Here is a 27,549-nt window from a genome sequence, read left to right on the forward strand (position 1 = left end):
AATAGTGAAAATCGATGCACTATGTACACCCTGTCCTACTTGTACATATGTGGGCCCCACATAACCACCTGGCTAAGGAAAATGGGCAATACTTTATTTGATGCACCATGCATGTGTATGTACATATGCGCAATCCCTTGCTCCAAAAAACTCCTGACAACACTAGCCATTGTTGGGCTAAAGGAATCTGGGGCACCATGTGCGGGCTATGCTACTAGGGAAATAGGAATATAGGACATGAAAGTGCAAAGATTGAATCTTGGGGGGGGGGGGGGGTTGAAGTTTGTAATGAGTTTGGTAGAGAGTGAGGAGAGAGAGGGGCAATAATCCCACATGCAATCTATTGGTGAAGGGCCAAGTATAAAAGAGGCCTATTGCTCTATGAAAAATCATCCACGTTTGTGTTCCTTGAGTGCAATGCTCTATTTATGAATTTGTGATCATCTTGCCCATACTCAAGATCATGTTTATGAGCCCAAGCTTCCGTCTTGGGACCTAATTTTCTAACATTATTTTTCCGTAGGCACACACACACACACACACACACACACACACACACACACCATGCCAAGCACTAGATTGCACCCAGCCTAGCTTAGATTGATCCTTGTTTTTAGCATGTACATGTAACCTGTGAAATATACATCTAGAGACTTGTGATTCCATAGAATTGACAAGCCAATTCGGCTATACATACAAGATATAGAGATCAATCCCTAACCCACATATGGCATACATAAACCAAATGCTACAAAGCGCTCTCTAAGTGCACAAAAAATTATGTTCCTACATGAACGATTGTATGTGTATGCGTGTGTATGCATGTCAAGTCCGTTCCACCTATGTAACTTCAAATTCTCTGGGAAAAAGTATGTCACTATCGATGCCAAAACAGACAACAATGGTTGTCATACAGTGTAATGAAACTAGACCAACCCACAATCACATCATCATATCTCCCAAACCATGGGGAATTTACAAAAACTTTCTTCTACAAATTTTGATATCTCAAAAAATGGGTTAAATATCATGGAACCTCTCTTCAAAATCACATTTGAAGGAAACAAAAATGAAACCGCGAAATTTTGTTGTTGTTAACTAATGATTTGCAGGCAGTTTGAAACCTCTATCTCAAAATTAATGAGGAATATGAAAAACCATCCAACTACAAAGTTGTACAACACAAAGCAATTAGTCAAGAGAAGTGAGAATTGGCCTCAAATGAGTTATTTGTGAAGGGAAAAGTGACCTAATAAAATGAGCTGAAATTTGTTTTGCAAATATTTTTATACATACATTACCAAATGCTTATGTGAGCCAAATGCACACTCACACCTGCTCCTATACACATGATGAACTTAAATGAAGCTCATTGTGTGTATAGAGAAGATCACCTAATGCTTCTCTACTCTAAAATACTCCAAATTTGAGTGAACTCACCTACACCAAGCTCCAACAATGAGCTCTGAAATGGCCATCTACATGTTGATGCATTAATTCTTGCATGCCACAAAGGGAGAGCTCTCTACAATGAGCTCCTCGCACCAAATCGAGCTTTTATAACAATTGTTAGTTTTCAATGTGAGAGCATAATTTTGTGTGTGCAATGTGGAAGGAGATGAGAAGAGCGAGATGCTTGGTGGAGTCCAATAGTGAGCAATGTCTCATTGATTCCTTATTCTATCAATGAGGGAAGAATAGAGTTAGTGTTAGTAGATGGGTTTGTGGTTGTCTGGCAAACCACGTGGCCGTTACCCTAACATAAATTCCATGCACATAACATAGAGCATAAGTGTCACATGATTGATTGTAAAACTATAAAGAACTAGCACAATAAATGCCACATGAATTGGTTAGCTATGGTTCATAACCACACTTACTGATACGGAAGACATATATTGTGGGAGTATATGAATGAATAACTCAATCATTAATGAGTCACTATTCATCCATAGAGGAAAAAGAAACTTCTAAAAAGATATCCATGTCCAAAGCATAAAAGAAAATGCATATAGGAAAAATTAAATGCCAATCCAATAAGTCTTCTATGCAGGATCTCATAAGCATCCTTACGAAGAAAATCATAGCTTTAAAGGTGTGTACTTTTGTGCCCTTGTGCTTGCCTTGCATATTGTCATTAGAATCGAGTTGCAAGAGCGTTCTGCATCATAACAAAAGCATAAAAAAGGCATGCTTATGTGGAGTTAGATCCACCATAGCCGCCTGCCTTGCATGCAACTGCTAAAGATGTAACAACAACTATTTTATCCGTATCCTTGTCAGCTCGTAGCCTTGCTTGATTACCATCGCACCTGTGGCATTAGGAAAAATTTGGACTCACAAAGGGGCCTTATAAGGAGTTTGACTTTTTCTCTCATGTCCAAAATGGGCGTGCGGTAAAATTTTTGCAAATCAACTCTAAACTTGGCGGAGATTTGGCAGTTAGAATCTACTCTTCAATCTCTTTCTATTGATATATAGCACGCCACGAGATTCCTCATGTTTTGAAAGATTCTATTTTTTATTCTCTAGATTCTAGATGGAGTTGTCACATCACAAGATAATAAAAAATAGAATCTTTCAAAACATGAGGAATCTCGTGGCATGATATATATCAATAGACAAAGCTTGAAGAGTAGATTCTAACTGTCAAATCTCCGCCAAGTTCATAGTTGATTTGCAAAAATTTTACCGCATGCCCATTTTGGACATGAGAGAGGAAGTCAAACTCGTTATAAGGCCCCTTTGTGAGTCCAAATTTTCCCTAATGTGTTTGTCTTGATATTCACCTTCCAACCTCTCTCTATATAGCCCTTCTCCTAGAGATCCCTAAATTGCATGCAAAACATGTGGTAGGTCAGCGAATGTGTGTCCTTTTATATCCACCTTTTTTCACATCATCAAACTAATCAGACCCACATGGAGACATTAAATTGGATAGAATGGGAATGACTGGCAGCTATATATCTAGTGCAAAAAGACTCATACAAAAACTTGTGTTTATCAAAAGTAGGTGCAATAGAAACTTGATCAGTGATTGTGAGCCATTTCTCATGCTCTCATCATGCAAGCCTCCTTGTGAGCAGCATATACGATTAGAAACAACACTTCTTTGGTAGCCCCTTGAGCCCTGTATAATCATACCTCTCATATAGAAATGTCGCAACAAAGATTATAGAAATTTGCGGAGTCAGCAAGGAAGCAAGCTCGTAGGTGATTGCATCATCCACACCTGCATAATGAGAGCGTGTGAGGGTCGTACTTTTCAATGTGTATACATGACTATATAATCACAATAGAGGTTTGAAATCCATGTAGCATCCTGATAGAATCAACTCCCAGACCATGGTTGTGTTTACCACAGACCTGGCAAGAATGCGAAGAACACAAATTTATACCCGGTTTTGACAGCTCAACACTAGAGTCAGATTTGGAGGGAGTGGATGCTTTTGTTCTTTTACTTAAATTTTTAGCTACTACCTATTTGTAGACTAATCATGTAGCATAGGGGTTGAAGGCTTTGTTCTTACACACTTGGTCACTCACAAACTCACAAAGACATTCTCACTCACCTTGATCATTATTATCATTATTCACAACACTTCAAAATATTTGAAGCACTGAAAATCTACAAAGTATACAATATCTATGGTTATTCTATGGCCATTGCCATTAGAATAGTGTTCCATGGGAAGACCTAACCGAAATACATCGAAAATTGTAGATGAATTTATATTGGGGGTGTTAAAAATATAAGCCTAGTGTGTTTTAACCCTTCTAAAAGTGCTTCATGGTCATACTACAATACACCAAGGTCATATCTACAACAACAAGAGTCATGGTGAACCTAAAAATCATAAAATAAGAGAGAGAGAGAGAGAGAGAGAGAGAGAGAGAGAGAGAGAGAGAGAGAGAGAGAGAGAGAGAGAGAGAGAGAGAAAGAGAGAGAGAGAGAGAGAGCGAGCATGTGGTGACAAAGAACGAAAGAGGACATATGCAATGGGTGCAATCTCCCTCCACGCAAGACTGAGCCACTTCCTTTTGCACGTATTTAATTCATAGATGAAAAGATAAACACAAAATACATACATTCCACTTTGGTTAAAATTAGGAATCTTCCATAGTCTCTTTCACAACAAGATTATGATTGCTCTAATAATAAAGAAATACTAGGTGGTCCACGCCATCTGCCAATGCCTCCTGCACCTAGCCACTCACTAATCTATTAACAACAACGCCATTCCATGTGATCATAATAATCATATCTATTCTCAATGCACCATCAATAAAACCAAATCTAAATAATCAATATACAAATGTTCATTTCCATCAATTTCTAGGTGGCTTACACCTCATTTGGAGAAGTCATGTCGGTCCAAAAGTAGCTTACAGGCTTGGAGAGAAGTTTGAAGAGGGGTATCTAACATGTGAACACACCTTGAGGCTATCTCTTGTGCTTATAGTCATCCTTTGTATCACTCATATCATTCTAGTAATTTAACTCTATTTGTTTTGCATTATCTCTTGTCATTGGGTGTTGCTCTCTCCCTCTCTCTTAATCTCTATGATTAAGTCCACTAGTCTTGAATGGTAACTTAGCCACCATACCCTACCTCTAATCTAGGTGCTTACTAATCCTGTATTCTAACAACTACGCATGTGTGAGGAGAGGGGATAAAATTGGCATTAACACCTTTGTCCCTTTTTCTCTACAAAAGTTGAGACCTCTCGTAGTGATTGCTCACAAAAAACCTAATTCTTATCCAATCAAAATACTTGCTTCCCTGGAGATGGCCGCTTTTATCCTTTTTCAATGAGTTCATAAAGACAATACACTAACGTTCTTGATTTATTATTTCCAAAAGAAAATAAAAGTTTTTCTTTTTCCATACTCACACTGTGTGAGAGGATGTGTTATATTTTGAAAAAAAAAAGTCTTTTTTGATAAAAAGTCATATCAGCTTCTTTATAAGGTGCTAACTCATAGGCTAGTATTGAGAAGGTTTAGGTTGGTGTATAGAGACCCACATTCAATTTTTAGAGGCATAAGTTTAAAAAACTTAGACATTTTGGCATGTATTTTTCAGAAATTAAAAAGTCTTCAGTAATTTCATGTAGTAATACTCATCACCTCTTAAAAAAATGGCATAGTTTGATCAATGCTAGTTTTTTTAAGGTACTTTTTTTCCCGACCGGTGCTATTTAAGAGGAGGCTTTTATTTCGGCTGGTTTTATGAAATCTAGGATGATACAAATACACCATAAGGTCAGTTTGTGTAAGCATTGCTTGTAGTCTTTAAAAAGAAGAAAGTAGGTGACTTGAAGGGAGCAACGCGCTCTATATGGACCCCACATGTCCAATACAACAGCAAGAGCGTAGGCCAGTTACAATATATGTGCACGGATTACATTAGTATATTTTGCAGAGCAAGGGGTTGAGCCCATGACCTCGGGGCCCTCTCATGACCAATTGGACAAACCATTGCTTGTAATCTTCCTCAAGAAGGACTCAAGGGTCTAAGGGTGAAGGAGAGCGGGAGTAGGAATGCTTGTTGGCATTGCTTGCTTGTAGAGAGTGATATAGGCGTGGTGCCTATCTATCAAATGTTGTACGCAGTTTTAAGCCTTTTAAAAGCTATTTGAAGATGGTGCTTTTCAGCTTTCCATGAGGTGATGCTTGTAATGAAAATATTGCTGGCATAAATAAAGCTTTGAGATAGCAGGTGCGCAAACAGACTCGAGTAGAAGGTGTAGGGAAAGGACCCTGTTTTCATGGGCGACCCCATCTGGCGATCGACAGGAGCCGGGAGCCATGGGGGAGCACATGAAACGAGGGAAAGGACAGTAAATGTCCTTTCCCGGCCGTCAAAGGCCAGGCGAGAGGGGCAGATTACGAGGAGGAGCAGATTCCACGAGCTAACGTGTAGGAAATCCCGTGGAAGGGGGTCTGTGCGCTGATAGGCTATGTCGCATTCTCCTTCAAGGACAGATTCTGTGTGTTGAGGTGGTGCTTTGCTAATGGTGTGCAGGCGGTGACAATAGAAGCAAACTTTCGTGTCAGGTCTCCATTCACAATCCGACTGACGCGTGTTGAATGTATGGCTGAGATCCAACGCCCCGCGAGCCAGGACTTTGACGGAGGAAGTAGCATTGGAGACACACAAAGTCCCCTCACACACAATGCGATTCCGGCTTTGAACCGTGATGATCACCTTCTTTGCTCCAAATGTGATTCCCCAGTACTGAAAATTTCTATCGGGTTTAGATTCTAGAAGCACATGAACCCTAAACCCTGAGTTTCAAATGGTGAAGGTGCATTTTCAAGGCTTGTATGTAGGTAGTAGGCTTCAAAAGACGCGCTTTTCATTTAAAAACTGTGGTGCGCACTGCGCTCACACCAAAGGTCCTTTATAAATTACCTACTTTCAATCGTTCCCCACGGGCCCACACACACACGCGCACAAAGGGTGACCCGTGTTGCAGGTTGCTTAAGAAAGTCGTCTGTTCTCTCTCTCCTCTCTCTCTTTCTCACAACACACACACACACACACCCTGGTGTCGCAATACTTGAAAGACCCGTTATCTCTATCTCTCTCTCACGCGCCCCCCCCCCCCCCCCCCCCCCCACACTGCGCGCTCACCACATTCATCAGAGCTCGGCACTTTTCTCTAAGGAGTCAGGACCCTCTCTCCTCATGCTCGACACGTACGCAGCTCTTCTGTTTACCCAACTTCCCCATTCAAAGCCGCCTCTACGCTTCTGAGAAACCCTACATTTCTTCATAAGTTGGGCATGGTAAAGAGCAGGATCAGCAGCAGCAGCAGCAGGTAAGAAAGTACCAGGTTTGCTGAAGCTCTGACGGAATAAATCATCTGTGCGTACCTTTGGCGTTGTCGGATTCTCACACGGTCGCAATGGTTGAGCTCAACAATGTCGAACAGGCCGTGCCAGCCCCTTTCCACAGAAGGCGACCATGGACATGCTGCTGCTTGATTTTCTTCTTTCTCATTGTCCTTATAGCCATCATCATTGTCATCTTAGCCTTCACTGTCTTCAAGCCAAAGAAGGCAGAAGTTTCTGTGGAGAAGGTGGAGCTTTTGAACTTCAAATCGTCTCTCGGCGGGGGTCTCATTCCGACTCCTTCCATTAACATAACCCTTGCAGTTGATCTTTCTCTGCACAATCCCAACAAGGCTAGCTTCAAGTACTCAAATAGCACAGCAATGGTATATTACTATGATGATGAGGTTGCGGTTGTCACAATCCCGGCAGGTGCCATCGGGTCGGATGCGACCAAGACGATGTCGGTGACATTCATCATGCTTGCGGATCAGCTGGTTACTAACTCACATCTAGTGAATGACTTCTTGGCAGGATCGCTGCCTTTCACCACAAGGACGAAGATATCGGGCCGAGTGAAGGTTCTCTTCATCAAGCGCCATGTCGACATATTATCCCAATGCAGCGTCTCCATTTCAGTTGTCAATGCTTCCATTAGCAACACCGATTGCGAAAACAAGGTCCATTTGTAGTTGCTTCTTCTGATATATTTTCATACCATGTGGCCTTTCATTAGTTTTCCCCCATGTTGGTGAGTTCTGCTCAGATTTCGGCAGTTTCATCTCCTTCATTAAATATGTTGTAAAGAATTCCTCTCCTGTTGCTGCATGCTATTGTTGTATATTGGTAATTTATGTAATTTTTCTACCATCTTCTGTGCGATTGGCTGAGCGGGCGATGGCAGATGGGGGATGTAAGCAGTGCTTGTATTGATTTTTTGTTCTTGAAGAACCTGGAAAGCTTGGACATGGAGAAAGGGGTTAATTGACTATCTTTGAAGGTTGTTAGAGGAGTTTAGCTCTACATTTGATGATTGTTACAATAAATTTCTTTTAACTATTTAGGTTGTCTTACCATCAGATTTGAGAGTTGGAGGTAAATTTCCGGATTTGTAGGTGATATTACTCTAAACCTAGGTTTTTCTTTTTTGGAGCATTGGATGTATGGCATTGAGATACATGCTGGTTAGGTACACTTCCTATTGATGTAAGCTCTCATATGTTGATTTTGGCATCTATTATGAGAATAGTAGTTAGCAAGAGCCTTTGTTGCACTTGCCTATGAGTTCTTCCTCTCCACTGAGCTACATTTTCCAATCCCTTGGCATGTTGACATCTTTAGTCTTCGCCTGGCTCTCATTTGGGATATCCCCTATTGGTGATTTTTTCCTTTTTTGGCATAAAGATGTAGGTAATAACCATTAGTGTCAAAGTGTGTATCGCAGTATCACCTCACAATATCTTTTTTTTGTCTTGGTTCTCTCTGCTATCTAGAACCTTGTACTTGTCAAAGTCCCATGTTTGCACTCCCAAGGGTTCACTATATGTAAATCCTCCCTATCGTATGCATTCAAGGCCTTAGCCATCTTCATCTTGCATGGTCTCCATCCCACGTGCTAGCAACCGCACACGTAAGGCAAATACATTGGTATGCATTAGTCAAAAAATAGCATGATATTGGAAAATATAACTTCGATATTGATTAGGGACCAAAAATTGCAACAGTGTTGGACCCAGGTTTTTACATGCAAGATCACATCATACCAAAGAGCTCAGCATTCTAAATGGTCCTTAGAATAGGAAGATATGTTTGAAAGTGTTGGATCAAGGTTCTTACATGCAAGATCGGATCATACCAAAGAGCTCACCATTGTAAATGGTTCTCATATATACTTTGTGCAATTCGATGGAATTGGGTTAGCAACGTAGAATAACTTGTGGTAAATGAAGCTAACCTTGAGTATTATGAAAAGTCTAGAATACATAGAATTCTTGGGAGACAATTTGGGTATTTCTTCGGCGCTCTTACCAATGCATGATCTCCTCTGTCAAAGATTATAGGTCTCCTCTTTTCATGTATCATTTGTAAGGGTCTTGTGCTTGCCACACATTGCAATGAGCAAAGGTTAACATATCCATATGCCAACAGGAAAAACCTTCACTTGCTGAATTCGTTCAAAAGCTGACCCCATCATGGCAAGTGATCTAGTTTAAAGGAAAAAATGGGTTGCTTGGTGCATTCTTTCTTACACATGCTTGAAGTATATCTTAAATTGCCTGATTTATTTGTTTTGTTTCATCATTAGTCTGTGGATGATCAATAATACTTAAGCGTAGCATTGTACCAAACGTTTCAAATACATTTGCCAGAAATGAGGATTGAATTTGGATGACCATCAATAACAATGCTATTGAGTAGCATGTCGAACTTGTAAACATCCTCCATAGCTACTTGTGCTATCTTTGTTGTTTCTACATGTGACTTGGTATAATAAGCCTACACACATTGTCAATTGGTCTAACATAAGCCACATAGAATAATGTCTGCGACTTATGGTGGGAACTGTTAAAGTTATAGCATCTCAAGGGAATAGCCCAATTAATCCCAATATTTATTTTGGCTTTAGGTAATTATTTTTACTTATTTGTCAAAGGTGGGGTAGGGCAATTTGCTAAGGTGGGTACATCAACACCACCTTGCCCCCATTGTGCTATCGTCAATTCCTTGCCAAGGTTGGTTGGTTTAACAGTCTCTCTCTCTCTCTCTCTCTCTCTCTCTCTCTCTCTCTCTCTCTCTCTCTCTCTCTCTCTGCCCCGCTGCACCCCTGCCCTGCTCGCGCACCCCCGTTGCCCCTGCTGCCTTGCTCGTGCAACCCCACAGCCCTACGTTGCAACCTCGCGCCCGCCCCGCTCTGCACCTGCGGCCCTGCACCCGCTGCCAGCGCTGCACCCACGCGCCCACTGTCCTGCCCTGCTCGCGCGCTCTCGGACTCTCTTCCCTCCTCCCCACGCCCGCTGCACGCTGCCTTAGCCCCCCTCCCCCCCCCCCCCCCCCCCCAAACTTTCTACGCGTAGCATGTCTTCCCCCCCTCTCCTACGCGTCGATGATAATCTACCCCCCCCTCTTTCCCTTTCACGCGTAGGAAGTTAATTTTAAAAAAAACTTGCCCCCACCACTTTTTAACTTTCGGGCCCCATAGGTCGAGGACTTTAGCATAACATTTCATTTCATTTCTACCCCCTCCCCCCCCCCCTCTTCACTTTTGTTTTCGAGGCGCGCGCGCACACACACACAACTGAACATATTGAGGGCACTGGGCAACAACGTCTCGCACTCCGCCACTCGTCGCGATCGCCGCCAATGTGGGTGCACACGTACATCTAGTGCCGCGCCCGTTGCTAGAGTGGGTGCACACGCGTATCTAACCCCCTTGCGGACGGCGATCAAACATGAGGAAGACGAACGAAAAAGCCGACCCCCTAGAGGATGCTATTCGAAAATGCAAAGAGGAAATGACGGAGACCATCACCAAGATGAACCGCAATCTCTGGGGCACAATAAACATTCTCGAAGGACGTGTGCTGATCCAAGAGAGCAAGATAAGCACTTTGGAAGACCGAGTGACGACCCAAGAGGAAGAGATCACGTCACTCAAGAAAGAACTCGTCGAAGCCCGATCAAAAAACACACTGGAAGAGGGCGAACTGCAACCCTCAGTAATTGAAGAAATCAACACGATCAAGGAACAAGTACGAGCCATCAAAGAGGGAGAAGAACAGCACAAAGAAATGACGACTTCTTGGGTGGATGTTCTTACCAAAACCCAACAAAAGGCAGACGAAGCCGAGAAATGGATCAAGGTGGCCAAGAAAGGAAAAGACAAGGAGATAACACCCACGTCCACACCCAACAACATCATTAACCAAACACTAGAGGAGGAGCAGAGGAGAAGGGTAGATGTGAGAATTTGCGGTCTTAAAGACAAAGGCAATGTGGACGAAGAAGTAAAAGAACTCACTGCGTTGATGGGGATTCATGAGCCGACACACACAAGGGTATGGAGAGTGGGCAACATAAAGAAAAATGGAGGCAGTGGAGAAACCTCAAAAGAAAGAGCACTCATCCTCCGTTTTCCCTCCATGGAAGCAAAGAAGTCATTCTTGAAGAAAAGACCAACTCTTAAAGAGACTGACATCTTTCTTGGGGACGATCTCACCCTCTCGCAGATCGCTCATATGCAAGAAGTAATGCCGGAGATTAGAGCAGCAAGGGGAAAAGGCAAGATTGCTTTTTACCGAGACGAAAAAGTGGTAATACTTGAGCGACGCTCCACATGACGGTGCGAGACTTATGGGACCACACTAAAAGTAGCTGCGTGGAACTGCAATGGATCTATGCGTCTTGATGTGGGTGCTTTTGAGGATAGCTTTACTGGAAGAGATATCATCTTCTACTCCGAGACACACCAGGCCCCTGGGCAATCCATGCCTCACATCAGTGGATATAGGTGGGAGACAGCCTACAGACAGGAGACACGCTCAGAGCACAGAGGGCGGGGCTCGGGAGGAGTGGCAGTGTTATTTAGAGAGGATCTGCAGCCACTGATACATATAGCCCGGAGGGCTCGGGAGGAGTGGCAGTGTTATTTAGAGAGGATCTGCAGCCACTGATACATATAGCCCGGAGGGACGAGCAGGCTAGGTACATGTCGGTGAGACTGAAAGCAGAGACAGGCAGATACCTCTATCTAGCTATTTGTTACTTTCCCCCGAGTACATCAGTTTATGTGCCACCCAAAGGACAGTCCCCTTTCTCTATTTTGGATGATGACATATGGGAGTTCTCTAGGGATGGTGACATTATCATCCTCGGGGACTTCAATGCTAGGACTGCCCATCACCAGGCAGTGTTTTATGATACTTCAGAGGAGATGCTAAGAGAGATATATGTGGCAGAGATGGGCCTTTCCAGACTATCACATGATATGGAATATACTGAGTATGGGCGACACCTGATAGACATGGGCACTGCACATGGATTGGCCATCTTGAACGGCCTACAGAGATTTCCTGTTGCGGGAGGCTTTACATGCTTCCCACACAGACATGGAGCCAGCACGGTGGACTATGTCATGGCACAACCGAATCTCATCTTTAGTATCGAGGATCTCACAGTTGGGCCCAGACCGATCGGGGTGGCGGTGGATCATGCTCTGGTGTCAATGACCATCTCCTTCCATTTCAGTGCAGCACACAGGCCACGAGTAGCAGTCCCTACTCGCTACACATTCACAAGGGAGACGGACTCTGTATACATGGACGGAATCTACAGACGCCTATGCACTGAGGACCCGGGGCGACCTCTGGAGGAGCTAACTACTATACTGACACAGACATTACATGAGGCAGCAGCTGAAGCATACCCACACACTCAGCCTGAGCTGAGCCGCCGATTTGGGAGCATGCCTCAGAACAGCTAGTACAATAAGGAGTGCCGCTAGACTAGAGCCAGACTTCAGAAGGAGGTGCTGTTGGGGGACGTCACTCACAGACAGTCACAGATGGACTTTCGACGCCTGGTGCGGGGGAAGAAGAGGGCTTTTTTTTTTTGGCTAGACTCGAGTAGGATCTATATGAGCTATTCTTGAGTCAAGACTCGCGTGAGGCGTGGCGACTCTTTCATGATCAGTCCCCCCCCCCCCCCCCCCCCCCCCCCCCCCCCTGCTATTTCCTCCACAGAGACCTAGGGTCAGTACACATCATCTTTGTACACAGTACCTGGACAGCCGCCCCTCCCCAACCCTCCCGACAAATGCCCACATACATGTGTCTTTTTCACTACTGAGATGGTGAAGAAAGCCATTGACAGGATGAAGACTGGGAGAGCATATGATCATGAGGGCCTAGTAGCTGAGCATGTCATGCATGCCAAAGACCTACTAGCAGAGCTTCTAGCAATTATGTTTAACCGTGCCATGTGTGAGGTCCTACTGGACACTTGGAGCCTATCTACAATCGTATCTATCTTCAAATCAGGAGACCCCATGGAGCCTGGGAATTATCACACTATTATGATTGGGCACACACTGGCACGGTTGTATGCATCCATTCTTGAGCAACAGCTGAGTAGATGGGCAGAGAGGGAAGGAATACATGCAACTGGGCAGGCAGGATTCAGGAGAGGCTTCTCTACTCTTGACCATATCCTAACACTCAAGGCCATCATTGAGGAAGGCAGATCTCATGGGAGACGGATCTATTGTAGCTTTGTGGACTTCCGCAAAGCTTTCGACACGGTACCTAGAGCTAGACTGATGCGCATGTTACAGGAAATGGGAGTAACCACAGAACTCATTTAGGGGATCATGGCATTGTACAAATCAGTAGTCGGGAATGTACGCACCCCGGAGGGACTTTCTACACCGGTTCACTCCACTATTGGGGTGAAGCAGGGCTGCCCGCTCTCTCCCACTCTTTTCGGTATGTATGTGGATGAGATTTCTGACTACATTGACAGCGATGGAGATAAAGGTGCTCAGTTGGTAGGGACATGGATTCCACTTTTGTTATATGTTGATGACATAGTGTTGATCTCCGAATCCCCGGAGGGAATGCAACGTCAATTGGATGCTCTGCATACATTTGCCCACGAAAGTGGTTTGTCTGTCAACATGGGTAAAACCAAGGTTATGGTGTTTAATACCACCCCACAGTGGATCAGGAGGTCAGCACCTACACTCACATACGGCCAGGAGACTGTGGAGTACACAGACGCTTACACTTACCTTGGAGTGGTTTTTAGCGGACCTACATTCTCACTCAGAAGAGCAGCAGAAACTAGACTTGCTAGAGCCCACGCAGCATTGGGTAGATTGGAGAGGATGTGTTCGTAGGTTCAGTTTCAAGAGGCCCGGACGAAGCTCTGGCTCTTTGACACCTTGGTGGCTTCAGCATTTCTCTATGGAACCGAGATATGGGGACCTTCACTGGATCACCACGGGAGGACGGGTCGCTCAGACGGATGGGGGAACATGGAGAAACCTCTCGTCTCTATGATCTCGCGGCTCATTAGAGCCAAGGCATCAGTACCACGGGCCATTATCCGAGCAGAGCTAGCGGCCCCCCCACTTGTGGTGGAGGCGCTCACCAGATCAGTCTCCTTCATAAACCGCACATGGGCACTTCCTAGAGACAGATATGCTTGCATAGCACTTGAATCCTCTCGACAGTTAGCCATACAAGGAGATGCAACATGCTGGTATGGGGAGATGACATCATGGTTTCAGGCACATGGGTTCAATATAGACCGGCTGCCACCATTCCATTACTCATTGGATGCACCATCTCTTACCCTTACACAGTCAGAAATCACCAAGCTCATACGCCAAGACCTGACCCAGCTAGACACCAGAAGGACATGGATACAACCAACACAGGAATTGGGCACGAAGATGGCTTTTTACAAAGACCATCTTCTCCAGCTTATGGAAGATGGTTTTGTGGCGAGACCCAGATACATGGATACCCACTTGTCTCATGGGATACGATGTGCTATTGGCCAGTTACGCACATCTTCTCACCAGTTGCGGATTGAGACGGGGAGATACAGCGGAGTACCAACAGAGGACAGGACATGCCCCTTGTGTAACATGGAACCTGAGACAGAGCTACACTATACATGTCGCTGCCCCGTCTACTACGAGATACGAGGCTGCTTCCATTGCTTGTTTAGAGAAGGTTTTGGACCACTCTCAAGAGTCATGGGATACGAAGATTAGAGATGTCTGGGTTTGTTCTTGCTCGAGCTGCGCAGACACAGAGATAGCCTGATGAATGGCGAGGCTAGCCAGTCTCAAAGACGGATCACAGACTTCTTCAGAGCAGACACGGGACAGCCGCAAGAGCCACTCCCATAGCAGAGCTCCCCCTCGTCTCACACCAGAGGCACATTGATTGACCAAGCGATTGAACTGGGGAAATCCAGGCGCCCGCGACTGCGAAGAACTACACAGCATCGACGGAGGCTATGACAGAAAATTCGGAGCACGCTGGCTAGGCATGCACGACGCCCGGTTAGACTACTAACCATGGAGGAAATTGATGAGATTTGCCAACGACTGATGCTAGATCTCTTGTGATTCAACTATCCCAACAAGCCGCCCATTTTTTTTCTTAGTCTTTTGCTTGGTTCACATCGATCAACTTAGGACCCCATAGTATATATATTTGTTTTGTACTGTTGTTAGGTTATCTTGTTACTCTGACTTTGTATCAGATCCACCACTTTGTAACTTTCGGGTCTCATAGGTCATTATGGCCTTTTGAAGACGTTAATATAACATTTCATTTCATTTCTCTCTCTCTCTCTCTCTCTCTCGCATTCTCCCCATTGCTCTACTCTTTCGCATCGTCGACTTTGACATGGTATTAGAGCTACGTGCTTGACAAGCTTGGGAGGAGATCATTGTGTGAAGAAGAGGAAAGGAGCCATCGAAGATGAGAGTAGTGAGCAAGTTGGAGCACTATTTTGGTGCTAACTATTTGACCCTTTTTCTGGTGTTTTGAGAGGCATGCGGCATAGTGACTCCCCTCGGCAACATTTTTACTACGTTTTATGATGCTCAAGTAAGACAAGCTACAGGGGAGGAGCTGTCTGTAGCCAAGCGTTTTGAAGTTAGGGAGAGGCCACCCCTGCCCTGCTTGGGAACGTTTTGAGACGTCGTCCAATGACCACTCCTGTTCATCTTTATTGCGTCTTGAGATGCCCAGTGCAGAGGAGAAACATTGGCAGCGCAAGGACAATGGCTTTGTCGACAACGTTCTGAAATGCATTCTATTTGACGTCTTGACAAGCAGTGGCCTTGGGCCTCCTTGGACAAGCCAACTCCAAGTCTCTCCCTCCTAGGATTCCTCATCGACAGAGAATCAACAATCGGCAACGATGAACCAACACCAACCATTGGCTATGGAAAGTGGATCAATCACCACCTAGTTACCAGCTTATGGAACGGTAAAGTTCTCAAGGAAATTGCCAACTTGTTTGGCTCGACTTTGTGAAGCCAAAAGCACATACATGATTCACTAGAGGACAAAGGCAAAGGTACGTTTGACGAGGATGAAAGAACCAGTGCTTAGTTAGTTGCCTCGGTACCCACGAGGTTCGAGTCATTGTTTTAAATGCGAGAAGAGGCTCCTTTTGGCTTGAGAATGCAAAGCCAAAGGCAATAGCAGGAACTCACAAGAGGACAAAGGCAAAAGCAACTTGGACATAGATAATGGTGATAAAGAATTGACAAAAGAGATCGGCATGGCACACGTAATGGCAACCACAGTGGTGACAACACCAGATTTCTAGTCAATTGGCGGTTGCCGCAACTAGCTTCAACCAGAGAGTCTTATGAGCGGCAAAGAGGGGCAAAATAAAGCTCCCTACAAATGATTTGGACCCATGTGTTGGAGTTCAAGTTATCGGTGTTTGAACTCTTGGGTCGGAGTTTAAGGCACATGTAACTCACAAGGAACCAATCAAACATATCTAAAACACTATGGATGAGTGCATCAATGCATTGTTGTTGGCCGGATTCTGGACAAGATGTGTTTCAAAGTTTATTGTCTAGGAAATTTTGGACGTGATGTGTTCACAGTTCACGAATGGGGATTGTTGGACATAGTGTGGTCTACAGTTCAATTTTCTATAAGGCAAACGACGCTCAAGATTTCATTCTTCTAAGGTAAAAAATTAGTGAAAGCATAACTAAGGTGTATCCAATAGAGTGTACAATTGTTGGATGTCCATGGTAGCTTCTTCATTAACTTGGTTTCCTACACATGTCCACTATAAGCTATAGAGAGGGTGTTAAAGTTATATCATCTCAACACCCAGTGTGATCCCAATATTTATTTTGGCTTTAGATATTTATTTTTACTTATTTGTCAAAGTCTGGGTAGGGCAATTTGCTAAGGTGAGTATGTAGGCACCACCTTGACCCGATTGTATTATCATCAATTTAGTGCTAAGGTTGGTTGGTTCGACAATCTCTCTCTCTCTCTCTCTCTCTCTCGTCATTTGTACTTAAAAGATTTCAATAACTTATCTTGCCTCTATGAGCTAGGATTATTAACCATTGATAGTGTACTTAGAGCATCGGCTACCATATTATATCGTCCTTTATGGTATCATAGCTTACAAACATACTTTTGAAGGATTTCTGCCCATTCGGCCTTTCTTCAATTCAGATAGGTTTGAGATGGTCAAATACACCATCTAATTAGTGTCACCATTGCTTCAAAGCATGCGTAATAGCATAAAGTTCTCTGAATTATAAATAGAGTAATCTTGCTGAGGTCTATCCAATTTCTTTTTCAAACACCCTAGGTTTATTGTCCTGAAGTATAAGTGCACCAATTGCCTTATCACTAGCATGTGTTTCCAATGAAAAGATTTTAGGGAATCCATAATTTTTAACATATCACAATAGCCAAAGCTATTATAAGCTTATTAAAGCTAGGTTGCTACTCCTCTATCCAATTGAAAGCATGTCCTTTAACTTTTAATTGGTCAATCCTAATAACTACTATCTTAACATATTCCTTGATAAATTTGTAATATAATTTCTTCATCGGTGCGTACTTCAAAAAATTATGGGTAACCCTATCATCAATAAGTAAACGATCCACTATGTCACTCTCTCTATTTATCTATCTTCGTTCTATTTAACAAGTCATGAGGGTTTTTTGTTGACTGCCACATAGAGGCAGTAAACTAACATTCATGTGATATGGTAGTGTGTGTTACCTCTACAAGAAAGTACTGAGGAGAAGTATCCAAGGGAAGGACCTAGACCATGCATACAACCTTCTCCTTTCCTTTACCCTTGACATGTGGTTTTAGCTTGAATTCACGACATTCCTTCTCGCGTTCATCTGAGAGGCAAACATAACATGACTTGTCTTTACTATCTCTTATAATAGTTCGATTAATATGTGTTCATATATATATATAAGAAAATACTATATATTTTCTAATGGCTCTACTCTCAAAAATATGAATTAACATATTAGATGATTCTCCGTGCCCAATAGCTTACATTCAAATATCAAACCTAACACCTAAGGTATGGGAATATCCCCACAGAGAGAGAGAGAGAGAGAGAGAGAGAGAGAGAGAGAGAGAGAAAGAGAGATGTGTATGTAAACAAAAAAAATGAATGGCGTGAAAAAATTCCCTTTTATAGGCAAATGAGACTTTTTTTAACTTCCAACAAATTTCACCTTTCATATCCTCTATGCTCCTTTCCATATTTTTTCACCTTTAATCTCCTTTACACACATGTACAAAGTTGTATGGACTTGAAAGGAAAGAAATTCACTTTGCTCCCGTTATATCTCCTCCAAATATTTCATAAATCAATTTGAAATCTGAAACCATTTGAATGTTTTCAAAGTTATTTGAACGGATACTTTACAAATTTGCAGTAATCTATGTTTTCTTTGTTGAGCAAGTCAAATAAAAAAGGTGTGAGTGCATGCAACCAATGTCAGAATTAGTAAGCACAATCCATGCTAGATTCCCAAACATGTTGACGAAAAATGCTCACACAGGAGCACAAATGTGGAACAGAGAGGGAAAAGACACGGGCCCATTTTGTCATCTCATTTGCAATTTGGGGAACTACTTGTACCTCAACCAAGAGAGAAACTATGCACTCTTCTTGAATTTTCCTCTTTGAATTTGAAAGAGACTGTCACTTTCTATCTTCAGGATTCTAAATGTCTTATTAGCTTCTCTTTCCCCTTCTCACTCGAGCCGACAAGGAGAGACATTGGGTCTGGGTGCTCCCGCCTAAGCAAAGAATGAGAAAGGGCTATGGGGTGGAGTAGTCAAGGTGGGATGTAGCTAGCATGCTCTAATCCCCCTACTCATGTTGTGATGGGCTAGATTTTGTTTTGATCAACACGCCCATGCAGGCTCCATGCTTGCTACAAATCTTGCATAGTGTTATGAGAAAAAAATCAACATGCTTTTATGTGGCAACACAAAGAAACAACATATCTACCCTTTAATCAACATGCCATACGAAATTAAGCTAGCACGTGAATTTGTGACATCCATGCAACAAAAATTAGGAGAAGATTGACATAAAATCTTCAAAGAACTTAATCTAGTCATGGAGCTCAAAAAGAAAGATTGCTTTTTGGGTGTTAGTGCAGCCCCACATACCACTCCCCCACTTTTGAATTTGAAATTTTTTTGTCACTTTTCTCTCTCCCCTTTTGGAGGTGTTGCAAATGTCTTTCTCTCTCTACACCCTCTCTCAAAAACAAGTTTGGAGGGTTGTGCTTGGGTTTAGGCTTCTGTTTTCCTCTCTAGAAGCCACTGCCTACATATCTCAAGCTCCTCTACATCCCTCAGTCTCTCCACCCCCTCTCTGTCTCTCTCTCTCTCTCTCTCTCTCTCTCTCTCTCGTAATAGCTCACCATAGCTCTTTCTCTCTCTATTGTGCAATGTTGCATACCTGCACATCCTTGCAAGCACAATCTCCATCTCCACCTCCACCTCCATCTCCAGCTTCACCTCTACCTCCATCTCCATCTCCAGCTGCACCTGCACCTCCATCTCCATCTCCATTTCCATCTTTATCTCTATCTCCATCTCTAACTACAATGGCTATGTGAGACATCACCAACAAGCCTTCAAAGTTCAAATTACATGTCGATTTGGAGCAAGAGTATTCAATTTTGCAAAGCAATCGAGATAGTGGTCTATTCCAATGGACATTCTATGATTGCAAGCCATTGACCTTTGGACAAATGGTGCGATTTACCCCCTTGATCCTCCGACAAGTGTATCTCCACCATTTCGCAACATCACGTAGCTCTTATGCTTTTTGGGTGACGGCTACCATGGATTATTAGGCTATTGCGAGAGGCTTTACACTTTGTACTTTCAAGAGCTCTCGACACGTAATCAGATTCAAACAAAACTAGACATGCTGCAAGTTGCAAGCTTAGCTGAAAAGGAACAACTTCGGGCATCAACCTTGACAACAAAGGAGAAATTCATGGTGCAAAAAGCGGAATTAAGGAAGCAACTTGTAGAGAAGAAGGTGAAGCTTGACAAGAGCTCTCGACATGTAATCAAATTCAAACAAAACTAGACATGCTGCAAGTTGCAAGCTTAGCTGAAAAGGAACAACTTCGAGCATCAACCTTGACGGCAAAGGAGCAATTCATGGTGTAAATAGCGGAATTAAGGAAAAAACTTGTAGAGAAAAAGGTGAAGCTTGACAACGCTAAAGAAAGCATTGATCTGGTCATAGAAATTAGATGCGTCTTCGGCATTTCACTTGAAATCTCAGACGGTGGGGGACTAAGAGCCTGAACGATAATCAAAAGGCAAGTGGGGGGCACATGTGGTTCGATGGCATCATGACTTGCGACCAAAGCAAGCCACCATCTCGTGCATAGGAGGATCCAGATTGACATACCATTCTTTCAATTCCCCTTAATCGAGTGCATGTGTGTTCCTTGAATTTGAGACTTAGAATTTTGGACAAGTTGCTAATTCTTCACATAATTTATGCATGGAACATGGAGCCAGAGTCGCGGTGAGAGGAGTGCATTCATGCACTTGAAACGACTTTGCCATTGGTGGGGCTTCACTCCGGTGCAGTAACCCTCTCAAAGGATCGCAAAAACCCATCGACCACACATGATAACCCTAATAAGATATGTATGGGTGGGGCAAAGGCAAGACACTTGCTTTCAAACTATGGTGAGGCTCAAAGCCATACTCCTTTTTGAGATATGGAAGCAGGTGTGTGACATAACAACCTACCTTGGCAATGAGGCAACACTAGGGCTGAAGAGAGCTCGTGTGTGGGAAGCATGAGATGAGATGATGAAGCTTCTTGAGCGGCCACACCTTAGTGAAGATGAGATACAATCATTCAAGGTTTCTATTAATAAATCCATAGAGCTAATGGTCGATGCATGGGGCAAAACCCATATCACACACTACATGCATATCTTGTTCGCCCACGATCCATACTTTCTTGACGAGTATGGATCCCTTGAGCTCTAGAGCAATCAAGGGATGGAAAGATCACACTATGAGGCAAAGGCTTTCTATTTTAAGAGTACTCAACATGGTGGTGACAAGATCCGTAGCAACGTGTTTCACGAGATGTTCAATTGGCTCTACCGTGCACTAACCAGTAGGAAGAAGCAAAGGGCATGGGGCAACTTGTCTCTTAGGCGCCATATTATGAAAGTGGTGAGTGTTCGAGGTACGCAAGGATCCCATGGGTCAAATGCACGTGAGAGAGCATCAGTGTGGAGGAGAAATCAACGAAGAGTAGGACACACGTGGCTTCTCATGCAGTAACGATTGTAATGTCCACTTTTTGGAGCATATTAATGATAAGTTGATTTTTTTAAAAAGTTGGGCCTTATAAATATCAAAGTGATATTTTAAAGTCTTTCATAAGTTTATGAGTTCTCTCTCTCTCTCTCTCTCTCTCTCTCTCTCTCTCTCTCTCTCTCTCTCTCTCTCTCTTTTATGTCTCCTCCTCCCTACTCTCATCTCCGGCCATGGAAACCAACAACCAGGAAGACAACAATCAGGAAACCAACAACCAAGCAACAAACAATCAAGAAACCAACAATCAGGAAACCAACAACATCCGGAGAACTTGGACAACATTAGACTTCAAGAGTTCTTTGATAGTCTCGATCCTCTCCCATATGCACAGAGGTCAACAATACCAAATATCAAGCAGCTACAGCAGTTGAACGAAGAGGCAGAGCGCTTGCGGGCCGAGAGCGATCTCCAGGAGCAAAAAACTTTGATCAGACTCAACAAGATATTCAGAGGGCAAGAATGAAAGAGTTTTACAAAGAGGAAGAGAAGTATCTGATCGCAGAAGCAAAGAGGACTTACAAGCATTGCTCCAAGAGCAACGATACCCACACGACAAGATTGTTGAGGTCTTGAGCACAGAGATCAGTACAAAGTACAACAGATGTCGGGATCAGAGGCCTACCATATATTCACAACTACTCACAAATGAGCAAGTGGTCGATCTCAGAGAGAAGGTTTGTTATAGCACAATTCAAGAAATCTATGAGAAGTCCTTGAGCAACGCAAGGAGGAGGAAAGAAGAATGACGAAGGGCAAGGATGGAAGAGGCAAGCCGTCTTGAAAGGGAGAGAGAAGAAGCAAAAAAGAGAGTGGAGGAGGAAAGGTTAAGAAGGCCACACAAAAGAGCCCCAATAAGCCACCCCAGAAGAGTCCAAAGAACACCAAACAACCCCCCAGCTAAAGCAACGAGTGAAAGTAGTCATGCACCAAAAGAAAAGATGGTGAAGAAGAGAAAGAATCCTTCACAAATTACAGAGGAGGTCAAATAGTGTGATGAGAGGTGCAAGAAGTACCACAACGATAATGCCGCCTGGGCTTGCACTACCCAACCTCCACCACCACCACCACCTCTCAAGAAGAAGCGTCGCTAGAGACCTGACACAAGTGCATTGCGTGAACTCCGCAAGTACCAAAAGAGTACACAGCTTACACTACAACACGTTGCGCAAAAATCGACGTTTGTACCAACGCAAATGAACGTGGTTTAAAATTAAAATGCATCGGAATAACCATCCCTATACACGTCGGACTCGTAGTGTCGATATATGCGTCAGTATAATCACTTTCTATACCAATTCTCATACCAATGCCCATACCGACGCTCATACCAGCGCCTGTACAGACGCTCATACCAACGCATATACAGATGCTTATACTGATGTCTGTACAAACACCTGTACCGAAACTTGTAGAGACACCTGTACAGACGCCTATACATACCGATGTCTGCACCTGCAATTTTTTTTTGAGCAGAGAGTAGTGCCATTTGTTGCTACATGTGTTGCAATAACAAAGGCACAACCGCTCTACTCAAAAGAAGAAGGAAAATGTAATCACACTTTGCATTAATATAGATTGATAGTGCATCATAAAAAAATAAAGAAGTGTTAAGCAAACGACCATAAATATGAAACTAGAAATTGCAATAATCAAAACCATGATAACCATAACTATTACCATTGCCATAAATAAACACAAAACTATAACCATAATGATAACCGTAAGAAAAAACATAACCTTAAAATTAAACATGATGATTACCTTAACGATAAAAAACACATAATCTTGACCAATGCCAATGACATAATTATAAACAAAATCATGACAATTGCCACTATCATAACCATAAACATAAGCGTAAGCATGACCATAAAAGGGTGTCAAAACCATAACCATTGCCACCGAAATAACCATATAAATACCATATCTAAAATTGTTATTAACACCATAATCGTTGCCACTATCATAAGCATAAGTATAAACATAAACATAAATATAACCATAACCATAACCATAACCATAACCATAACCATAAAAGAGTTATCAAAACCATAACCATTGTTGCTAGCTAGTATAATAAAAGATAAACAATAACCATTGTTAGTGACATATCAAAAAATAAACCATAGCCATAAGCATTATCATAAGCATAAGCATAAGCATAAGCATAAGCATAACAATAAAGTTAGAACCATAAACATTTTCATTATGTGCATCATAAGCTTAATCATAATCATAAATAGTGATTATGTGTGTGTATAGTTATGTGTGTATATTTATGTGTACATGTGTGTGTGCATGAAAGAAAAAGAAGAAGCACTCACCTTTAAAGAATATAAGTGTGCAAGAAGTAGGAAGAGTCAAGCAAATACTTGCAAAAACAAAGCATGAACATTTTTACCCACACATAGAAACACAAATATTTTTGTGTATGTGTGTGTGCATGAAATAAAAAGATAGAGCACTTACATTTAGAGAATGCAAGTGTGCAGGAAGTACGAAGGGTCAAGCAAATACCTACAAAAACAAAGCATAAGCATGTTGTTATCCACACACCCAAACACAAATTTTCTCACACAAATGCAACAAAAAAATATACCTTCTTTGTGTAGAAATGGGTGGAAGCATAGATGAGAAGTCGGAAGAGGCAACTCCATGAAGGTCTGCAAGGAGGGAGGAGGAGATAGGGAGGAGCTATGGAGGTGGCCGCGGTATGGAGAAGAGAAAAAAAAAAAAGAGCTCTCGGGTATTATAAAGCAGCAGGTTGTCGATATAAATTTCTATAAAGGCGCTGATATAGACGCGAATATACACGTCGGTACAAAAAAACATTGGTATAGGTGTCGGTGTACATGTCGGTACATGCGTTGGTATTGGCATTTGTATAGGCATTGGCATGAGCGTCGGTATAGGTGTCCGTATACACGACGGAATTTAAAATTTGAATTTTGAATTGAGCAATGTCTCCCTCCATCTTTATCAACGCTAATACCGGCGCCCGCTATCGACGTCGAAAAAAATGGTGTCAATAACCACGTGATCCCTTGTAGTATTATCATTCATAAGGCCCCATTTTTTGGCTCGTAAAAGAGATTATGGATGAGTACTTAGACAATGTAACAAGGTTGGAAGCAGCGGCACTAGGTGCGTTGCAGCAAGCAGTGGAGGATATCACCGTATCCCTCTTTCAAGACATCGTTTTGGCAATGGCCCATGCTAAGCATGTGACTATTAAGCCCTTAGATATGAACTTAGCACTTCGCCTACGTGGTGATGATTGATTTAATAAAACCTAGATAGGAAAGTAATTGTAAAACCTAAGTGGTGATGATTGCTTTTGTAAAACCGAGATAGGAAAGTCATTGTAACTTCTCAAGCGATATCTTTGCCAGCTTTATCATGTAACTGTTTTGAAAATGAAATTATCATATCTATATTTGGCAATTGAAATAAATTGTTTGAAATTTTAAGCTTGTCTTGGTTATGGATTTGAATGTGGTTACTTGGGTCAATTTCTCTAATCAATCCGCTCGCGAGGTCTGTGTGAGCTAGAAATAGAAATATGGACTGACGTGGCCTATCCCAAGCCCCACGGGCCATATGAACCCCGTCGCCATGCACATGGCGGAATAACAAGCCGTTCTGTGGCCCCGTGGACCACGGATCGACTTTTGGAAGTTTGACCTGGCGTACGGCCCATGGGGCTCAACTAGGGCAAGAAGACATCATGTTAGTACACAAATTGCTTGTGACGCACATTGAATCTGCAAGGTGGTTACTACGCTCGTGGGGTTTGTGTTATTTGGCAAGTAGAAAATACAGCTCATGTGATGCCCATTCCGATATCCACGGGCCGTATGAACCCCGTCGCCGTGCACATGGTAGAATATCGAGCTGTTTCGTGGCTCCGTGTGCCATGAAGCGACTTTTCCCATGGAACGGCTCGATATTTGCACGGCGACGGGGTTCATACGGCCCGTAGGGCTCACCTACAACAGTACAAAATCATGTTAGTGTGCAAATGGATCGTGACACACATGGATCAAAACAAAACTTCACTCAAGATGATAAATTTATTAATTTCAAAGATACATTGAGACGTGCAATGCACGTGGCTAAGATAGCGTTTACAAGCTCATTGAAAGCATCTTGACTTAGACTCCTTAAAGCTGTCTTTTCCCCAATGCGTGATACAATATCTTCTTTACTTGTTAATCCTTGCTTAAAGAAAAGGTCTCAATATCCTAAAAGGATTCCGACTCCTTTCTCACCAAAACTATGGATTTTTGTCTCTCTGTTTACAAGAATACATTTGTGGGCATTCAGGGCTATAGGAAATTCGACCAAAATAGATCTTAGTGCTCTACACTTGTACATCTTTGCTAATGCATAGTCCGTATACTCGTTGTGGATGACCTGAATCACCTCTTCATTAAAGCTTGGGAGATAATGCCACAAGGCGACATCCTTCAAGTCACCCTCCGTGCGAGATCCACTTTTCCGTTGGGCAAACCGATCCATCTCCAAAGCGGACTACAAGGAAACAACGTTGGATTATGATTCTAAAAAACAACAATGAGAATTGAAAAGAATGAATTACTTACTAGTGTCGCATCATTTTGCTCACAAAGATTCTTGTTGGTTATGTCGATTGAGCCAAGATCAGTGCGCTCCGAGCACATGAAACGTTTGTGGGGAGCAAAGCTACTCTCAAGGGTTGAGAACACTCTCATAGAAATTTTTCTCCTCCCCAATGGTTTGTAGAGATGCCGCTACGAGGGAATCCATGGAATTATGTCCCTCTGGCAAGGCTAGCATGTTGATGAGGGGAACAGAGGAGTAGTCCACTTGGAACTCGGTCTTTTGATTGGAAATGGAGTTGCTATTGAGATCATTTGACATTGAGCCATACAGCTACTTACATGAGCTAAAGTGCTTTGGGATAGTGAACAATACTTTGTAAGTACTTTGCTTTTCAAACATACTCTAATTTGGTGCTAAACAAGTAGTAAATGTTTTGTCTTTTATGTCTTGCCTAGTCCATTCGTCACATGCACATTGATCTACCAACTTAGACAATATTTAAATGATCATTTTGGTGTAGATTTTCCAATTTAGGCAACATCCATTATCATTGGAGATCTTTCAATCTAAGCAACGAGAGTGTAGATTTGTCAATTTAAGCAACACACCAACAAACAACAGATTCACTAGTTTAACAACATCAATACAAATTTGCCAATTTAGGCAGTATAAGTGCAAATTTTGTCAATTTAGGTTGCATGTTTGATTGGTGCGATTTGTCGATTTGGGCAACACCGATTACAAAATCATGTTGTAATGGCTGGTCACCATTGCCCCTATTTGTTACTCAAGTAAATAATGGAAGAATATTTGAATTTGGAGTTGGATTTGAATTTGGTTTATGATGATGTCAACAATGTTTATGAAAATGGTCTTGAAATTTATGACAACTGATTATTGAAGGATGATTATGATCAATGATATCCCGATACACCAAGATATGACATATATTGCTTATTCTTATGGTATGAATATGCAATAGAATATGCAGTATGTGGATGACGACAAACATAAGAAAATGTGTTTATTTAAGTTTATGAGTTTTTATTTTGATCCATGATGTTTCTGACACTTAATTTTAGCCATTGTTTTTGACATGTATGATTTGTAGATTCTTAACTTAGCAACTATGAAGATAGTTGCTTTCCTAATGGAGAGGTATGTAATGGAAATGATAAATAAATATATGATTACAGGTGGCATGTGGCAAATCAAGGCTGGTCTATATAAAATACAAAAGGATACCAAATTTATTGATATTATATTATTAAAGAGCTTTTCATGAGCTAAGGTCACTTTATGTTGATAGAATCTGTAATCATTTTGAGCATTTTAAAAATCTATAAGTAAGTGCATGCAAGAGGAAAATGCTCACTCTTGCATGGGGGGAGATTACACCTAGTACTTTGTGTCCTTCTTCTCTTCGCTAACCTCTGCTCTCTCCGTGATTGTGTAGCATTATGTTTTAAGAAGTCTACTTGCATGTGCTCTAATGCTCTATCTCACTCTATATATCTCTCATATCAGTCTTGCTGTGGATTCCGTGTGTGCACCATATTTCAAGTATGGAGATTTGTGTTGTGTTGCTCATAGAATGGTATTTTGCATATACTTTGTAGGCACCCCGCGCTTCCAATTGTAGCACCATGAACTCACTCACTCTCTCTCTCTCTCTCTCTCTCTCTCTCTCTCTCTCTCTCTCT

At 42.4% G+C, this 27,549-nt stretch overlaps 1 protein-coding gene across 1 annotated transcript; it reads left to right on the forward strand.

Annotated features, from left to right (window-relative positions):
* Positions 1–6,608: 6,608 nt before the first annotated feature.
* Positions 6,609–7,711, forward strand: LOC147424740 (Late embryogenesis abundant (LEA) hydroxyproline-rich glycoprotein family). Its single transcript, XM_086500452.1, has one exon. It carries the CDS (start codon positions 6,916–6,918, stop codon positions 7,531–7,533), a length of 618 nt encoding a protein of 205 aa, XP_086356578.1. The 5' UTR covers positions 6,609–6,915; the 3' UTR covers positions 7,534–7,711.
* The last annotated feature ends 19,838 nt before the right edge of the window (positions 7,712–27,549 follow it).

The sequence above is a fragment of the Adiantum capillus-veneris genome, chromosome 25 (assembly GCF_014529385.1).
Source record: "Adiantum capillus-veneris isolate H3 chromosome 25, ASM1452938v2, whole genome shotgun sequence".
In the NCBI taxonomy this organism is placed as follows: Eukaryota; Viridiplantae; Streptophyta; class Polypodiopsida; order Polypodiales; family Pteridaceae; genus Adiantum; species Adiantum capillus-veneris.